Below are 19,466 nucleotides of genomic sequence, written 5' to 3'. Positions count from 1 at the left end.
ATGCCAAAAGGGATTCAAAATGTAAGTAATATCTTTTTTTTTTTTTTTTTTTTTCCCTGAAACGTCATCTTTATGCGACGGAAGTGTTTTTGTCGGACTCATTTTAATGACGTACCTATCCGGACTATCGTGTAATCTGACAGTTAAGCAATAAACGCCCCTAAAATGAGTTTATTAGGGACCTAAGAGACGTTTGACGTTAAAATCGCATTAATTTTTTTATGGCAATGAACTGACTCTACCTGATAGGCTTCTACTCCCATATTTCGAGTTTGTGACGAACCAAAGAGCTGTTCAACAGAAAACATGTCGTTTCTGGTGGATTCAGTCATTATGTTCACCTCACAGGTTAGTTGACGTTTATTTATTATTTTGGACAAGAATAATAAAAGCGTGTGTAAGTTAATGGTATACTGTTATTCAGTACTTTCTAGCTGATTGTGAGAAAATGTGATGTAGGCCTGCAAACTTTTATAATCTAACTTCAGCTGAAGTCTGATGTAAAAGTGGGTAATATTATCAAGAAAACCGCCTTTTCTACGTATGGCATCATGTGTTTTAAATCCACTATTTACTATGCAATCTATATGCACAACACTGAGGATAGCATTTCATTGTTTTGTGTAAAATCATATCAAACCTATGTATTTAAATTAAAATATGACTTTATTTTTAAATAGATTAATACCAGTATTATTAGTCCGCAATTAACAGTTATATTCATTGTCAATTATGTTCTAGATTAATCACTTAATTGTTTCTTTTACATGTCAGAAAATGGTGAAAAATGTCAGTCAGTGTTTTACAAAGTCCAAAGTGACATCCTCAAATGTCTAAATTGATCCATAAGCCGAACATATGCAGTTTACTCTAAGAAGAAGAAGAGGAGGAAAGAATCAGATAGTACTGGAATTGAATCATTTTTACCAGACAATCGGATCTTGTACTCCTAAAAACGTCCAAAGTGTTTGAATCATTAGAAATAACTGATGATTAATCTAATTGTTGACATTTCAGCAGTCATTGCCTTTCTGTTGAAGTTCTTAAAGTTATTTGGTAGTAGGACTAATTATACCATGTGTCACAGTATGATTTTTTCTTTTATATTGTGATCATTTTCCTTGGAGATTAGCAGCTATGATTCCCACTGTATCAGTTTATCACATACTACTACTACTTTATCATGATTAATATCTGGTGTTTCCTTTTAGGGTTTATTTTATTTACATTGTCAGATGGAATAGACCATTTCTCAGTGTTTTGTGGTGTTACTTAATTTTACTCATGGATGTTATGGCCTTGAACAAACATTTAATTGTTATAGTTTTGAATGTTCTACCTCTAGATTACTGAAATGTTCAGTGCATAAAATGGAACAATCCTTTCTTCAGCTTTTACCAAGAGCAAAAAATCAACCGTCAAACTGATCATATCACCCAGACATTTTACAGAGACAGTTTTTAACTTATAAACTGATTGTCAGCAGATACAGTGCATTAAAGCTAAGAAAGACCTTGGCTGGTGTTTCACAGGATAAGACATAGAGTCTAATGATAATTAGGACTTAGGTATTTTATTGTTTCATTTAACTTAGAATATTTGATAGCAGTTTATTTCATACTTTGTGCTACAGAAAAAAGTTATATTCATGAGCAATTCTATCCATTGATGTTTCTTTAATTTATAATCAAGGACTAACTACTCATGTTTACAGTTTTGATAGAGTAATAGACAAATGTACTCTGAGATGATAAGTTATCAGCAAAGGTTTAAAGTATGGAAGGGTAATGTACGTATCATAAGAATAAATGTTTAATTAATGTGACTGTGATATTATTCTAACCCTTTTTCACATAATTTCCCCTTAATCTCATACAGGTGCTGTTTTTCGGATTTGGCTGGTTATTTTTCATGCGGCAGCTTTTCAAAGACTATGAGGTATGGTATATTTATTTATTACTATAATTATTTATTATTTTAGTCATGTAGGCATTCATTTCTTTTCAGTAAAACACCATCCATTTAGAGCTGTTGAGTTCAATAATGGTTTGTTTCCCTTGGTTGTGTTTTGTTCTTGTTGACAGGTGCGGCAGTATGTTGTCCAGGTGGTTTTCTCTGTCACCTTTGCTTTTTCATGTACCATGTTTGAGCTCATCATTTTTGAGATTCTGGGTGCCTTAAGTAGTAGGTAAGTAATTTTTTTTGTAGACTATAACAATGTTTTATTCCAACTGACTTCCAAATGAAGACTCATGACCTTTACCTTGTGCTACAGTTCCAGGTATTTTCACTGGAAGCTGAACTTGTATGTGATACTGCTGGTTCTCATCTTTGTGGTGCCTTTTTACATTGGGTACTTTGTTGTCAGCAACATACGTCTGTGTAAGTTATTCTACATTTAATCATTGAAACACCAGTATTGAATAAATGATATAGATGCTGATTTTCATTTTGTCTCAAAAACTGTGTATCTTTTTAGTGCACAGACAAAGGCTTCTTTTTGCCTGTATGGTGTGGTTCACCTTCATGTATTTCTTCTGGAAGTTGGGGGACCCATTTCCAATCCTCAGTCCAAAACATGGTGAGTGTGAATTGTTTCCTTCACTTGGCATACAATCTTCCTGCTTTGTGCTTTGAAATCACAGCTCATTTCACTGTCTACGTAATACAGATTATATTAAAAGAGATAATAGAATGAGATAATAGAATACATTTACATAGGGCTGGGAAATATATTAAGTTGAATTAATTGAGGTTTTGCATTCTGAAAATTGCAAAAAAAAAAAAAAAAGACTGAATCACAAAATGGAGATTATACCTTTTTTGTTCAACAGAAATTTAAATCGAAACCTGTTTGCTTCTTCTCGTAATATCTTATTGTGAATGTGTGTCTCCAGTCGTATATGGTCATAGTTTTAGTAAAGAGAATATTTTTCACTCATGTTTTGTCCAGGGATGCACCCATTGCAAAATTATTGCCTGATACCGATACTTAAAAGGACATTTTGGCTGATGACTGATATTGTTGAGTCTCTCAGTCCTTTCTATCACAATATCTTTGAATGAAAACAGATTATGAAATAGAAATTAATGAATAAACCTTAATCTTTATAATATAGCACGACAGATGAATGTCGCCACCTGCCATCAGTGAAAAGACATCTTCCATGCTGATACAGAGATTGACCATTTTCTGCAAATATTGGTTGATACTGATCTTTTGGTGCACCCCTAGATTTGTCTTCAGTTCATGTAAACAGAAAACAATTGATTTAAAATCTTAAATCATTCGCAATGTTGAAAAAGGTCAAGGTTTAATATTTTGGCCAGAATTGGTTGATAAATAATTGAATTAAATGATTTAATTATCTTTTGGATAGGTCACAGTTTATCAACAAAGATATCACACCCGATGAAGAAGACCACACGAACACCTAAATAAAACTTGTATTTAATTTTTTAGGCTTTGTAAACCGAAGTTGTACAGGGCAGATTTGACTTAAATAACTTAAATATACAAAGTCTGTTACTGAAATATACAGTGACAATGACGTTGATGATGTGCTTTGAGATTAAGCAGGTTCAGTGAAATCACATCTTATGGAGGTGTTAAATGTTAAAGCTCAAATAAAAGAAAAATGATGTGGAAATGGATGATGAAAATATGACGTTCCTGTCAGTTTGATCTATGTAGGAGCTTTTATACAAGTGAATGGAGACGATTATCTCTTTTCACCTATGATAAGAATAATTGCTTTTGGTTCACATAATTGTGTTAAGATGGGTGGGTAATAACTTCTCATATTTTTGATGTCTTGTTATCAGGAATCCTGTCCATTGAGCAGCTAATCAGCCGTGTTGGTGTAATAGGCGTGACACTCATGGCGTTGCTATCGGGGTTTGGTGCCGTCAACTGTCCCTACACGTACATGTCGTATTTTCTCAGGTAAGTCCAGATGTTGATTTTCTCTGACTCTGACACAACCAGACCACACGTTAAGAAGAATCCAATTATGTATCAGTTGTTATGATGCCTTTATATTTTCTATGTTTATACAATACTCAAACACAAGCTGCTGATGTGTTCATAGAAATGTAACAGACAGTGACATACTCGCTCTGGAACGGCGGCTACTCCAAACTATGGACATGATTGTCAGCAAGAAAAAACGGTAAGTGATCTTCTTTCCATTAAGTGTTTTTTCAAACTGTGTCGCAGCCTTGTGTAATGTGTCTTTTTTAAATGCAGAATTGCCATGACACGGAGGCAGATGTACCAGCGTGGGGAAGACCAGAACAAACAGACGGGATTCTGGGGCATGATAAAGAGTGTGACCTCCACACAGACAGGCAGCGAAAGTATCCTTGGACACTAACACTGAATGATACAGATTTTAAACCCGGGGTTCCCACTTGTCCTGGAAAACCTGGAAAATGATTGACCAGTTTTCCAGTCATGGAAAACATGGAAAATGAGAAAAAAGCTCAAGTGTCTTGGAAACGGTTAAGTTATCCTGGAAAATTATTTATCCCCCCCCGCCTTGTGACCTTGTGTGCCTAAACTGAGCTGAAACAAAGGAAGTAGTTTTTAGTGATTTAAAAATGCAAATATTTTTAGAGGAAGTGCAGAAGAGAAAGTGAGAGAGAAGAGAAAGTTGAGTTGGGAATTGCCCAGTTGAACATTGTATGAATGAATGAATGAATGAATGTTTTTATTATTGTGTCGTGCATAAAGAACATGCCCAGCCCTTACATGGGCTTATAAGACACCAAAAATACACATCAAAAATCAAACACCAGACAATAGGCACAATAGATATGAACAAAACAAAATACTGACCTATTTAAACAAACACATCTGCCGCTTTTTCCAGGCTTTACAAACAAATAATGCTAATTTATATACAATAGAAACTAAACAACCATTTCATCTTGTCATCATCAGTACTTCAAAAAATATCAGGATTTCGGATACACATATCATCAAAGGGGCTCTCAGTTCATCATATAGAGGACAATAAAAAAGAAAATGTGATTCATTTTCCACCTCCCCCAAATCACACAGTCCACAAAGTCTGTTTTCTTCTGGGATTTGGGTGAATCTCCCAGTTTCTAAGGCCAAGGGAAGGATTCCTGTTCGCAACTGAGCAATTAGGGACCTTTGGTTCCTGGTCAAATTTGCGCTGACATAAAATTCTGTTTTATATGTGTTTTTTAGTTGAACGTATGTCCGCAGCTTCGGTTTAGTCAGGATCCCATTCATCCATTTTTCTTCAAAAGCAGACATTAGGTTAGCTCTGATCTTATTAATACTACGTAAAAGGTTGTTGTGAAACATATATTGAAGTTGTGCTTCTGCAAAGACAGCTCTGACCTCTGTAACTCCAGTTTGTCATGTTAATGAAGTGCTACGCTGTAATCTGTGGGTGTGTTTATATTATTCTATGATACATTTGTCATAATTATTTTTCATTGATAAATTATAGCCATAGACTGCACATCAAATGCCTGAGTAATAAACAGAAAAAAATTGGGTAAATGCAAGTTACAACTGTAGAAAAGAACACTTCCAAAGAATGAGGGGAACAGGGGATTGGATTAGTGTATGATGTGATAACTTGTCTCTAGCAGCTGAAAATGTCCTGGAAAAGTCCTGGAAAATAATTTAAGGGAAAGAGTGGGAACCCTGAAACTACTACTCATGTTATAAAAGATGAGCCTTAACCTCTTCCCTTCAGACCTCTCTCTGATCCAGCAGGAAGTCGACGCTCTAGAGGAACTGAGTCGACAACTCTTTCTGGAGACTGTAGACCTACAAGCGACCAAGGTAACACATCTACACTAACACACAACATACACCACTTACAGCTATAATGTGTAGCAGGTCCACACTGCAATATCTCATAACAAGTAGAGCAGTGATATATATTTTGCTGACTTGTGTTTTATATTATATCAAATATTTTAATGTTTAAAATCAGAGAAATCCATAGTTTTATTCGCTATGATCTGTTTGTTTGGTTACGTGTCAGTGGTGTCATTTCCCACTACATACAACATAGTAAATACAGGGTAAATTCTACGGTAACGTAATGTGTTAAGTTCTCCGTCAACATTATGCTAGAAAACATTGCTTGCGACTATTTCATGAGAAGGAAATTAGATCGTATGACTATGCATCACTGAGCAAAATATGGCAAAAATAAAAATACATTATCTCATGACATGATTTCTGCATTTCTTCAGTAATAGTGGAGAAAACAACACTACTTTTACTATTTTTTTTTGAGATAATCCTAACTGCAAAAATTACATACTGTGTGTTTAAATCTACCATAATTTGAATCTGGAAATTGTCATAAAATGAATCTTAAATCCACCACTGATGCTCCTGCTACAGGGCTCTGAGGTTTTCCCAGAGCTCCTTTGACCTGGAGTCAAACTGCAGACATTGCAGTAATGTAACACTGTTAGACTATGTGCACTCCCTTTTGATTATCTGTGCGATAAAGGATATGGTTTTGATATGATATCCTGTTGACCACCACCTTTCCTTCTCTATAGGAGCGAATTGAGTATTCAAAGACATTCCAGGGGAAATACTTCAACTTTCTCGGATACTTCTTCTCCATCTATTGTGTTTGGAAAATATTCATGGTGAGAGTATTTACATCTCTATCCTGCCATTATGTCTTTTTAATCATACTTCCGTGCACTACTGTGTGTGTAATAGTCATTATACAGTTAAGCAGTCAAAAATCTTGTGCCCACGGTCTATTAGATTTATTTTCCAAATCCCATACTCTTCCTGTTTTAGGCCACTATAAACATTGTGTTTGACCGAGTTGGAAAGACTGATCCAGTGACGAGGGGCATCGAAATTACAGTGAACTACTTAGGCATCCAGTTTGACGTAAGCTCTTACACACACGCTCACATACATATCTACAGAATTAGTCACATGTCATATACCATAACTGTAAATCATTATCTCTCTGTCTTGATCTACAGTGAACCTGAGCATGTCTTTTTTTTTCTCCCATGTAGACACTTACTGCCTTGAATTATAAACACATATAGTCGCGGAAAAAATTATTAGACCACCCTTGTTTTCTTCAATTTCTTGTTCATTTTCATGCCTGCTACAACTAAAGGTACATTTGTTTGGACAAATATAATGATAACAACAAAAATAGCTCATAAGACTTTAATTTAAGAGCTGATTTCTAGCCGTTTTCCATGGTTTTCTTGATAATAACCAAAATTGTTAAAAGCTGTGGGAGACTTTCATCACCAGTTTTTTTTATCAAATCTGTAAAACCCCAGTCATAGCCAAAGTATCATGAATCTTTAAGTCTTTCTCTGATTACTCACTTGAATCTCTTCCCTCATGGTGAACAATTTCAAAGTGCCATCCACCATAAACAAACCATGTGTTTACAAACAGAGCCGGGAGGTAACTCGGGCATCTTCGGAGTTTTGTTGTGACGTGCACTGTGGGAAACGGAGGTTCGCACAGTGGCAGCAGCAGTGACCCCATATGATATTATATGGATGAAATAAACACGATGCAGAAATGGCTGAAACATGGAAACGGCTGGAGCTCCGCGTCGTGTTTGTTGCAGGTGCCGCTGCCAGGCAGAGCTCCGCTTGCTTCGCTTCTGCATTTTAGCTGTTTCTGCGTTTGTGTTTTATTTCATCCATATAATATCATATGGGGTCACTACCTCTGCCGCTGCGCGAACCTCCATTTCCCACAATGCATATTGTGACAAAATTCCGAAGATGCCCGAGTTACCTCCCAGCTCTGTTTGTAAACACATGGTTTGTTTATGGTGGATGGCACTTCGAAATTGTTCACCGTAATGCAAGAGATTCAGGTGAGTACTCACAGAAAGACTTACAGATTCATGATACTTAGGCTATGACTGGGGTTTGACAGATCTGATGAAAAATTGGTGACGAAAGTCTCCCGCACCTTTAAGTTCTTACATTGATAGCTATGGCATTGTACTTCCAAAACCAGTGCTTTTAGGCATTCCATGTTTTCTTTTCTGTCTGTTTTAGTCACATGACACACACAGGAGTTAGTACTTGTTTGCATAATCACTGTTTTTGGTTACTTTTGATAGTCTAATAATTTTTTCCGTGACTATAAATGAATAGATAATGATCCTATTTTGTTTCCCTTTTCCATTTCTTTACTTATTCATTTGTTGTGTCACAGGTAAAGTTTTGGTCGCAGCACATCTCATTCATCTTGGTGGGAATAATAATCGTTACGTCCATACGAGGCCTGCTCATCACCCTCACAAAGGTAAAACAATCACATTTTCTAAGCATATTGCTGATGATAAATGTGTAAATTCTTTTGCTGGTGTTGAGTGTTATGTCAGTAGTACCAAAACTGTTTTATATTTGTTCTGTTTCATTACAGTTCTTCTATGCAATATCAAGCAGCAAGTCTTCCAATGTGATTGTGCTTGTGCTCGCTCAGATCATGGTGAGTGTGCTTCCTTTTTAATGCGGTGCAACATACATACAACAGATGAAACAGTAATTCCCTCACTGTTTTACTCTTTCAGGGGATGTACTTTGTATCTTCGGTGTTACTGATGCGAATGAGCATGCCACTGGAGTACCGCTCTATAGTGACAGAGGTGTTGGGAGAGCTGCAGTTCAACTTCTATCACCGATGGTTTGACGTCATCTTCCTGGTCAGCGCCCTGTCCAGCATCCTCTTCCTTTATCTTGCCCATAAACAGGCGCCAGAGAAGCACATGACTCTCTGACCAGTGTCCCACCTGGATGTGACTCCTGACTCTTAGGGTGACTTAATTTGGAACTTTGGACATTTGAATCTTTTTTTTTTTTTTGTCTTTTTTAAGCACATAATTTTCTGGACACACTGGGAAAGCTCTAAACTTCCCAAATCAGGGATAATGTTGGATACAAGTGATGGGGTAATATTGGAGGGAACAACTCTTGAAGAAAAGAATTAAATTTTACATTGAAACACTTTGTTCTCGGCGCTCTTGAATCTGCGAATCTTGGGCCAAAATGAGCTTTTTATTTGGTTTGTTTAAAAACACTGGAGCTGTACAGTTCACGGCACATCCCCGCTTTACTAAATGAACAGGAATATATGAATATGTCACTCACCATCATCATCATCGTCGTCGTCATCTGTCTTTGTCAAGTGTGCCATGTAATCGGAACAACAATCAAAACCCCATAAAGACAATATAATTCAGTCAGTTTGTGTTGATTTCTTTCCATTCATATAACACGGTGCTCATTTTATTTGTAGAAGCAAGAAAAAGTGTTTGCACTGAGTAGAAATCCATAATATTCACTGGTGACTTTATTAATATCCTTAGATGTGTAGTTAATTTTGGTAGCACTGATAATCTCTCAAATGGGAAAGTCATTGCACAGGCTCATCAACATGTTTGTCTGTTGTTTGTCAAAGAAAGACAAAAAAATAAGGATTTGTTTGCAGTCCGTTTGCACAGTTAATCTGCTATAATTTAAAGGTAAATATTTATTAATGTCCTTCATCTCGTCATTGGTATCAACTGGATGTGTGAGGTTCGTGGAGGTGATTTAATAAACAAAACGTGGATCAACATCAGATTGACGGAGGGCAAATCAGAAAACAGGTCCTATTAGTGTCTTCTCAGAGTCTCTCATCCATACTGTCCTGAGATGAAGATGATGACACAGACGGGGTCTAAAAGAAGACAGAAAATACAAGTCTCAAACCTATAATTCATGTTTTCATTCACTCTTCTAAGCAGGATCCGTTGGAGAGGATAATAAACGAGTTATGCTTCCATATTGTTACAAGCTTCACTCACCCTCTCTCTTTTCGGTTCAGCTGGGGTTTCATGCATGTCCTCTTCTTGTCTGTCGTCCTCTGGAGTGGCAGAGGCGTGGACCTGAACATAGGACGTTTCCCCGAGCAGATGGCGTGTGATGGTCACTCCTTTAGCCTTGAGCTGGTCATAGACGCTCTTCGAAGCCACCAGCATCTCCAGAGAGCTGCCACTGGCGCGAATCAATGCCACCACCTCATCGTGGTTGCTGGTCTCCACATTTACGCCGTTCACTTCCACTACGATATCGTCGTCCTCCAGCCCTGCACGGTCAGCTACACTACCCTTCACCACCTGAGATGAAATGTTTCCAAGATTTAACCAATGTGACTGCAGACAGTAAAGATAACTTAGCAGATAATGTTGTCAAGTCTTACCTCTTTAATGTACTGTCCACACACTCCCTGGATGCCATTTAGGTGGAAGCCAAATCCAGCTGAAGACTTCTCCATCTTACACAGTTTGGGCTTGAGCTCCTCCTCCTTCTCCTGGGGGGGCGTTGCTGGCCGAACAACAGCGGGCGCATTGACAGCTTCTGTGTAGCTTGGTGGTAAGAGGGAATCCTTTGTTTCCTCCCAGAAAATCATAGGAGACACGTTTCCCTATGTGGGACACAACAGGAGGTCATTGTAGAGGGAGTATCCTGAAGTAATATTCCATCAGTGACATCAGTAGATTATTAACCTGTAAAGACCCAAACATCCACTGCTGATCAAAGGCATCTACTGATCTAAAAGCTTTAATAACTGTTGATCCACTTATCACATTAACACATCTAAATAATTCAGGTAAAATGCAGTTTGTCGTCTTTTCATGGTCATCAGATATGGACGTTCAGAGGATCCATAGTGAAAGTGGAAACAGCGTCATCTTCTACAACATTAATTCATCAGTAAAACCCATAAAGTTGGATCAATGACAGTGGATGGAGACACTTGCTTTTATTGTCAGTTAATTATATATTTTATTGATAAAGTCACTTTTTCCCTATTTTTTCTGTTTTGTTTTTTTTTTAATACTTTATTTTTTATTTGTTTTAGTAAAAGGTACAAAACAAACAGAGAAATGGTCACAGGTACAATCAGACATTTACATACTGTTTACTGTCCACAAATTGAATGAAAAAGTCCTATTTTTTCCAATACTTTACACCCTTGTGTTGTTGTAGGCGGAGATTGTAGGTCATCATTTCCATTAAAGGGATATGATGGACAATTTTTCTCACCAAAGAGATTGAGGGAGGATCCTTTTTAGCCAATATTTGGGGATGGCGTTTTTACCTGTGGCAAGCAGTATTCTAAACAGATATACATCACTTTTACATTATATCTCTGGTTGAATGCTAAAAAACAAAGTAGCCAATGACATATCAAAATGAACACCAAAAACTGAATACATCAATGTTTTGATATAATCTTTGAATTTACTCTGAGCTTTTATGAACATCTACATGGTCAGTAAATTAGAGGAAAATACATGATTTTCACTGAAAAACGCATAATGTAGAGGATATTGTAATAAATGGTGATAAATCACTTGAGAAAGACAAAAAATAATAATTTGGAAGTTTCGACAAAAGTAGCTGTGTGTCTTTAAAGGTGCTGGAGACTTTCGTGACCAATTTTTCATCAAATCTGTAAAACCTCAGTCATAGCCTAAGTATCACAAATCTGTAAGTCTTTCTGTGATTACTCACCTGAATCTCTTGCATTACGGTGAACAATTTCGAAGTGCCATCCACCATAAACAAACCATGCGTTTAAAAACCGATCTGGGAGGTCACTCGGGCATCTTCGGAATTTTGTTGCGACGTCCATTGTGGGAAACGGAGGTTCACGCAGCCACTTGACAGCAGCAACAGCAGCACGACCATATGGTATTATATGGATGAAACAAACACGCGGAAACGGCTGGAGGAATATGCATAGAGGGAAGGGAGTTCCTGCCGTTTCCGATCGTGTCTGTTCCAGCTGCCGCTGTAAGGTGGCTGCGCGAGCCTTCACTTCCCACAATGCACATCGTGACAAAATTCCGAAGATGCCCGAGTTACCCCCCAGCTTGTTTGTAAACACATGGACTGTTTATGGTGGATAGCACTTTGAAATTGTTCACCATAATGCAAGAGATTCAGGTGAGTAATCACAGAAAGACTTACAGATTCGTGATACTTAGGCTATGACTGAGGTTTTACAGATTTGACGAAAAATTGGTCACGAAAGTCTCCAGCACCTTTAAGGGTTCAAAATGAGGCATCAGTGTAGTAGTGGAGGTTCATAAACAGACACCTGGTAAATGTGAGGGCTCGTCACATGGTTAAAGGTAGAGGTAGGAATAGAAACTGATTGACAAGTCTAGTTTCAGTTTTTGGATGTTTCTCTCATATAATTTAATCTTTTACTTGTGGCCTTATTTTGGGTTGGGTTTGAAAATTTAAGTAAAGAAAAAATTGTTTTTGGAGCTGTGAACAGCTCAGACATCTGAAATATGATGCTGAATATGCACAGCATTTTCCGAGACAGAAAGTTTGGAAACCACAAATATAACCTATAAAAATGTATTGAATTTTAAGACTGTTCATTCATATTCTCCACTGAGTATAATCTGAAAAGTAACTAGTAACTGAAATTGGAAAATTAATGTAAAGGAATTTAAAGTACATTTGCCTCTGGGAAATAGAAGTATAAATCTGCATAAAGACTTAAACAGCCACCAAACAAAAACATCTACTGACCTAAAATGTTTAATAAGGTTTGAAAATCCCAGTAATACGTTTAATTAACTCTCAACTTTTTTTCAGATGCGTTTTTTTTTTTTTTTTTTGGACAGTCAGAAATTCTGTAGTGAACATGAAAACACCACAATTTTCTCCAACACTGATTCCATCAAAAATCTGTGTAGTTTGATAAATGACAGTGGCTGTAGACACTTGCTGTTATGTTCATTCAATGGTAAATTTTGCAAAAAACATCACGTTTGCTTCAGTTTTCTTTGATTTGATACAATAACCTTTGAATGCACTTTGAGCTTATATAAATATCTACATGATCAGTAAATTAAATATGAGTAAATACTTGGTTTTCACTGAAAGCTGCAACATTCAGCAGCTAATATTATAAATAAGTAACAGTGATAAATCACTTAAGGTTAAATATAGGGAAAAAAATCATCCAGAACATGTCACAAAAATAGTTCCAGGTCTTTAAGGGTTCAAATGTAAATCCTCATGTAAATACAAGTACCTCCCATTTGTACTTAAGAGCAGTACTAAGGTGCTATAACTTGAAGTGTCGGTGTGCTCACCTGTGTGAATATTTGGTCTGTGTCTTTGTCCACCACTAGGAGCATGCATTTGTTGCCGCTCTGTTTGATCCTGTCCACCACCTGGTCATGGTCACGGCTGTCCACATTATGGCCATCCACAGCCACCACTCTGTCCTTGACCATCAGACCTGCTTTTTCTGCCGGACTGCCTCTGTCGACCTCTGTGATGAAGTGTCCTGCATACAGTCAGTGAGTACAGATCAGACAGAAAAAATGGCACCACTTTACATTAAAGTGCACATGTAGATGCTCACAGTATTACTATATTAGTAGCATATTGGCACCTATTTATGCCTGAGTCTGCAAAACCATATACTATTGCTGCAATGCTATTTTCCCCTCAATAACCTCTTAATTACAGCTAATTAATATTCAATAAGTAGGTTGTTTGGATTACAATCTTATTATGGTTTGTTTAGTATTGGCCTTATAAGTTGGTAAGAGGATCCACATTATACAAGGCACATTAAAATCTTATTCAGTGCATGAATAATTAGTAGATTTTTCAGTGAAAAGACTTAAAAGTTGTAGGTTAAGAAAATAAAAAGTGCAATCTTATATAATACCCGTAATACAGGGATGTAAAACTCATTTTAGTTCAGGGGCCACATTCAGCCCAGTTTGATCTCAACTGGGCTGGACCAGTAAATAGTAGCATAATAGCCTTAAATAATGACATCTCCAAACTTTTCTCTTTGTTTTAGTGCAAAAAAATAAAACTGAATTATGAAATTATTTACATTTACAACTATATGAATGAAAAAGATGTGAATAACCGGAAAAAAACTGAAATTTCTTCAGAAAAATAAGTGCAATTTTAACAATATTATGCCTAAAGTTATCATTTATACATGTGCGTTACAGATCAGATCTACAAAGGCACAAAACATTTAATAACAGACAGAATATAGTTAAAATTGCTCTTAATTTTCTTTAGACATTCCAGGTTGATCATATTTGTTCAGGTTATTCACATTTTATTGTTATAGAATAGTTTGTAAATGTAAATATTTCATAATTTATTATTTTTTGCACTAAAACAAAGGGGAAAAAATGAAGATGTCATTATTTATAGGCATAATATAATATTATTTTTTCACATGAAACTAAAAAGAATATTTGGAGTCATTATTTTTAGATTATTCTGCTCTTATTTTACTGGCAAATTCATCCCAGGGGCTGGATTGGAACCTTTGGCGGGCCCATGTTTGACACCTGTGCTCTAGTATGTCTGTTAGTAGTTAAAGGTGAATATATGTACCTTAATATAAAATGTTTCCAAAAACAGATAGGAAAACAAATAGAAATGACTTATTCAGATATTGACTGTGGGGTACCTTTTTGTTTGGTTCCCTCTTTGAGCAGAAAGCCGTATCCATCAGGTCCTTTGGTCATTTCAACGATTCTCGGTTTGTGAGGGAGGTACTTGGTTGTGGCAAACCACGCTCCTACTTTGTGCTTGTTCTGGTAGTACTTGTCTGTTTCTGCATCAACCAGGAGGAACATGATGCTGCTGCCTGCTGACTTGATCATGTCCACGGCCTGATCGTGCGTGGCGCTCTCCAAGTTCTCCCCGTTGATCTCCAGGAGGCGGTCGTTGATCCTGACACCCGCTCTGTCGGCCACACCTCCCGGGATCACCTCTGTCATGAACAAACCCAGCTCACCTGGAGAAGATGAAACAGAAGATGTGAAGTAATCAGAACAAGACTCATCAAGGGAACTCACACAGGAAAAAATCCAAATCGTATCAAGTGTGCTTTTCTCATTTCTTGTCAAAATATCTCATCATACTTAAAATAAGACATAATCACCTAAAGAGTAACTTTCCAGTGAGATATAAGAACTTATTTTTAGATAATAGATCCTGAAAGTCTTAGTTCAAGAAATCTAATCTAATCATTTTCACTTGTTCCATTGGCAGATTTTTTTTTGCTGGAATGAAGCATAAAAATCTTGAATTAAGCAAAAAAAAAAAAAAAAAATTGTAAACTTCAGTAAAAAGTTAAAAAGTGCACAAAGACCTGTTAAATGTAATATATAGAAATAAATAACTGATAGATTTCAATAAAAGGTTAAAAAGTGTACAAAGGCTTATTTAAGACAGAAACAGCTGCGGGAACACTCATCTACAACTTTTTTTTTTTTTTTTTTTTTTTAGAAATTTTCTGCCTCAGATTAAATATGATAAATTTTACATACTTTAATATGATGAACTGCAAAACAAATGATAAAAGTACTGATTAGCTGATGATTTCAAAGTATTTGTTAAAGTGTAACTACACCTACAGTATATATTGGTTTATGTACATTTATACAATAGATTAAGTAATATTCCACTGGGAAGAACCCGAAAAGTCAATGTTTTATAATGTGCAGACAGTGTTTTGAAGTAGATCTGTTACTCTGAAACAAACATTCCCATCAATCCCATCGTCTGTTAACATTTTGTCCTAAGACTAACAGCTAACTCAGCCAACAGCATTTTTTACTTTTTTTCTTTCTTAGTGAATCATACTTTTTTGCTACTTTTATTCTGGAGGCATTTTATTTGTAGACCAGAGTAACAGCAACTGAATTATTAGCAGAATTCTGAGTCATTTATATTTATAAATCCTGTAAAATGTGAAGAGGTCCAGAAATATTAGTGATCACAAAGTCAGTTCTGTTTCACATTATCATCCAGTTCAGACAAATAAATGAAAAGAGTAAGTGCATTTGTAAGACACGCTCCGTGCTTTTAATAGTCTTCGTTTTTGTCCTACTCTTCCTCTTGTGTTAGCTTTCTGTTACCATCTTTAATGTTAACGGGTCTTAAATCATCTGTACAATACACTAGAAACAATTATCTATCATCCAATTTATTTCTCATCTCTTGGTTACCTTGTTAGGTTTCCTTATCCATGAAAATATTGGTTTTAATACTTTCGGTGTGAGCCTCTGGACCTTTTTTTTGTGTCTGTATACCCCCTGATGTGCAATCTGCAGGTCACAAACTCTATACTGAATTGACCTCACATGTGTGGACATGCCCATCTTTGCTTGTTTTGTTTTTGTGCAGGTATATTTACCTGAGGTCCAGCGGCTTGGTCTAAGTATTGTGGACTGCTGATTCCACTACTATCCATTTGTTAGTAGTATTAACTGTCATGGACATTTGTTCTGGTTGTTGGTGGTTGTGCCAGCACCAGCTGATCTACTTTTTGATAGTTCTGGTTCAGTTATCTGTGCATCAACTGCATCCATGTGTCTCCCCCTACTTCCCCCTGTTCTCCCCCTCTTCCCCAGTCTCTCTATCTCTCTCTCCCTCTCTTTTTCTCCTCCTTTACCCTCTATCTCTAACCCCAACTGGTCAAGGCAGACGTCCATCCTCCAGGAGTCTGGGTCTGCTCCAGGTTTCTGCTGTTAAAGGGAAGTTTTTCCTTCCACTGTCACCACTCACAAGTGTTTTCTACTGGAGGATTCTGTTGGGTTTCTGTAAATTGGCTTGAGTGTCTGACCAACCAGCTATATAGGTAAAGTGTCATGAGATATGTTTTGTTATGAGGCGCTATATGAATAAAATTTGATCAATTGAATGATACTGGATAACAAGGCAAAATGAGAATCCCTTAATGCTCATATGATTGGCAGAGGAGCTGGCTGTCAGTGTGTTGGCTGACAGTGCACTTAGGATTTCAGTTTGGGCTGTAATTATTGCTTTATAATCTTATTTTTATAACTGAGTCAAAACCAACCCTAACAACACAAAGGTCATAATTTCAACGAGAGCATTTCATAATTTAGTGAAAACATGTTTTTTTGTTTTTAACCCTTTCATGCGTAGTGGTCACTCCAGTGGACAGTTATTCTCCAGCTGTTCTCTTGTATATTCATGGATTTTATTGTTTCAGTTCCATATCAGCCAACACAGTGGATGCCTATGCATCATCCCATACACTGCAATTCATACCATTACTGTAACTTTGCTGTTTTTGATAAACCTGATCTGCACTAACATGTTTGAGTGTAAATCAATCGCTTGTTATTGTTAACAGACTGTAATTAACCATTTTTCTTAAACAAAAAGGTTTTTTTTTTTTTTGATATTATCTCCATAAAGTGAATAATAACTAATATTAGAGTATGTTAAAATGTGACAAAACACCAGATTAGCAGCATTAAAAAAAAAAAAAAAATTCATACTTTTCACACAGTGTATCAGTAAATACATGTTTCTTTGCTTCAAAAATTAAATGCATGATATCCAGCTGAGTGAATATTTTTGCATCTCCAAAAAAATAGGTTCATAAAATTTTCAATCCCATTGTTTTTTTCATGCCTAAAGAGTAATAAAAACACTCAGGAAAAATATCTTGATTAGGGTCAAAAAACGGTATTCAAAATCTCTCTGATGGGACATTTTAGAGACAATTTGACCCACATTTTTTACTTTTAAATTCATTTTTGCTTTAGTTGGACCATTAGGGATTATCTAAAAGGATAAAAGGAGCTACTTTATATTGAAATAAATGTTGGAATGGCAATCAATTAAAGTTCACTCTCTGACTGGACATTACTGTGTTTTGACCCATGAAGGTTCTCATAATTCATGCATGAAAAGGTTAATTATTTTGTTGAAATAGAGGTTCCTGACAAAGTCAAAAAGTCTTGATGCAATAAACAAATTTTATGTGGTTCTATTATACATTTAAAACCTAAAATGGGAAGAGGAAGGTTAAATGACTGGGCTCACCTTTAACTGAGCGGAGGGAGAACCCGTAGCCTGAGCTGGACCGGACCAGATAGCAGAGTTTGGGTTTTGGAGCCTGTTTTGACACACCATTAGCCACTGCTGTGGTCTGAGGGTCACAGAGCTTCACCCCCTGTGCTTTAGCTTGCTTGTAAGACGTTTCATCCAGGATATGGAATGTAACGGATGCCCCACTGTTTCTCACCAGTTCCACCACCTGCCCCAGGGACACACACAGCAGAATGGTTCCAAGAAAAAAAAAATGCTCCTCACAGGTAAATGCCATTAGTCTGGGAGTTATTATTGATTTGGTGAATGCACTCCAGTATTTCCACACTCTGCTTACCTCTGAATGGGACAGCTCATCAACAAATGTTCCATTGACCCGAAGGATGCGGTCTCCGTCTTTCATGCCAGCCAGTTCTGCTGGACTTCCCATTTCCAGGCAGCGGATCAGGTGACCTTCTTCACCCTGCTCCACCCTCAAGAAGAAGCCAAACGTCTGGCCCGACCTCTTAGTTAAAGAAATCACCCTCGGCTTGTACCCGGCCATGTCCTAACACAGACAGAAAGACTAGTAATGGTATGTCATAGCCCAGGTTTTACATTTTAATCACTGTTTGTGCAATTATTTTATGTATTTATTGACTCTGTTGAACTCATATTTTTCCTGTTTTCATCATGTTTTGTCATAATTTTTAGCCCTGTTAGTCAATTTATAATCCCCCCCCCCCCCGACTCACTGCATTGTTGTTATTATTATTATTATTATTATTATTATTATTATTATTATTATTATTATATCCTTTTATGAATTTGTAACTTTTGGTTTACACTGTACATTTCTTGATGCTGCCTGTGTTGTTTTAAGTTTTAATTAACCACCTTTTTTATTTGATGTGTGTTGTTTTATTCATGTTTTCTTCTTTGTCTTTAGCTATTCCTCTTTTCTTCCATTTGATCGTCTGATAAAATATATATAACACTTTCTATCCTTATCCTTATTCTTGTTGCTGTTATTGTTCTTTTAACACACTCTGGGCTGTTTGTATTAAATGTGTTTAATAACCTGCATAGAATCATTTTATTCTACTTAGACAAGGGGTGTCAAAAATGCGGCCCGGGGGCCAAATCCGGCCCACCAAAGGATCTAGTCCGGCCCAAGGGTTGAATTTGTGAAACACAAAAAATTACACTAACATATTTATAATCATTTTATTTCAGGTTTTACATTCAGACCAATCTGAAGTGGGTCAGACCTGTGAAATACGATCACAATTACCTATAAATAATGACAACTCCCAATTTTTCTCCTGGTCAACGTACACATTTTCTTGTAATTTTACTGTATTTACACTAAAACACACTATAATTTCTCAAAAAACATGAAAAACCTAAAGAAATACAGTATGAAGAACCTGAAATGTCTTAAGAAGTGCAATTTTACAACATGTCTGTTATTAAACATTTTGTGTATTTGTAGATCTACTGTGATCTGTAAGTTGTAATGCACATGTGTAAATGATCAACTGAAG

At 36.5% G+C, this 19,466-nt stretch overlaps 2 protein-coding genes across 2 annotated transcripts; one reads left to right on the top strand and one right to left on the bottom strand.

Annotated features, from left to right (window-relative positions):
- Nucleotides 1-107: 107 nt before the first annotated feature.
- si:ch73-390b10.2 (Golgi pH regulator) lies at nt 108-9,253 on the top strand. Its single transcript, XM_030125166.1, has 14 exons — nt 108-348; nt 1,879-1,938; nt 2,085-2,188; nt 2,276-2,382; nt 2,480-2,581; nt 3,826-3,946; nt 4,092-4,172; nt 4,250-4,359; nt 5,739-5,827; nt 6,565-6,657; nt 6,818-6,913; nt 8,228-8,317; nt 8,438-8,503; nt 8,586-9,253. The coding sequence occupies exons 1-14, from the start codon at nt 307-309 to the stop codon at nt 8,790-8,792; spliced, it is 1,368 nt and encodes a 455-aa protein (XP_029981026.1). The 5' UTR covers nt 108-306; the 3' UTR covers nt 8,793-9,253.
- Nucleotides 8,879-18,514, bottom strand: pdzk1 (PDZ domain containing 1). The gene is made up of 7 exons (XM_030125168.1): nt 18,278-18,514; nt 17,935-18,148; nt 14,537-14,866; nt 13,179-13,375; nt 10,256-10,480; nt 9,861-10,172; nt 8,879-9,733 (listed from the first exon to the last, which is right to left on the bottom strand). The coding sequence occupies exons 1-7, from the start codon at nt 18,482-18,484 to the stop codon at nt 9,680-9,682; spliced, it is 1,539 nt and encodes a 512-aa protein (XP_029981028.1). The 5' UTR covers nt 18,485-18,514; the 3' UTR covers nt 8,879-9,679.
- Between the last annotated feature and the right edge of the window lie 952 nt (nt 18,515-19,466).

The sequence above is a fragment of the Sphaeramia orbicularis genome, chromosome 21 (assembly GCF_902148855.1).
Source record: "Sphaeramia orbicularis chromosome 21, fSphaOr1.1, whole genome shotgun sequence".
Taxonomy (NCBI): Eukaryota; Metazoa; Chordata; class Actinopteri; order Kurtiformes; family Apogonidae; genus Sphaeramia; species Sphaeramia orbicularis.
The sequence above is the reverse complement of the archived record's forward strand: the minus strand, read 5'-3'. Positions and strand labels throughout refer to the sequence as shown.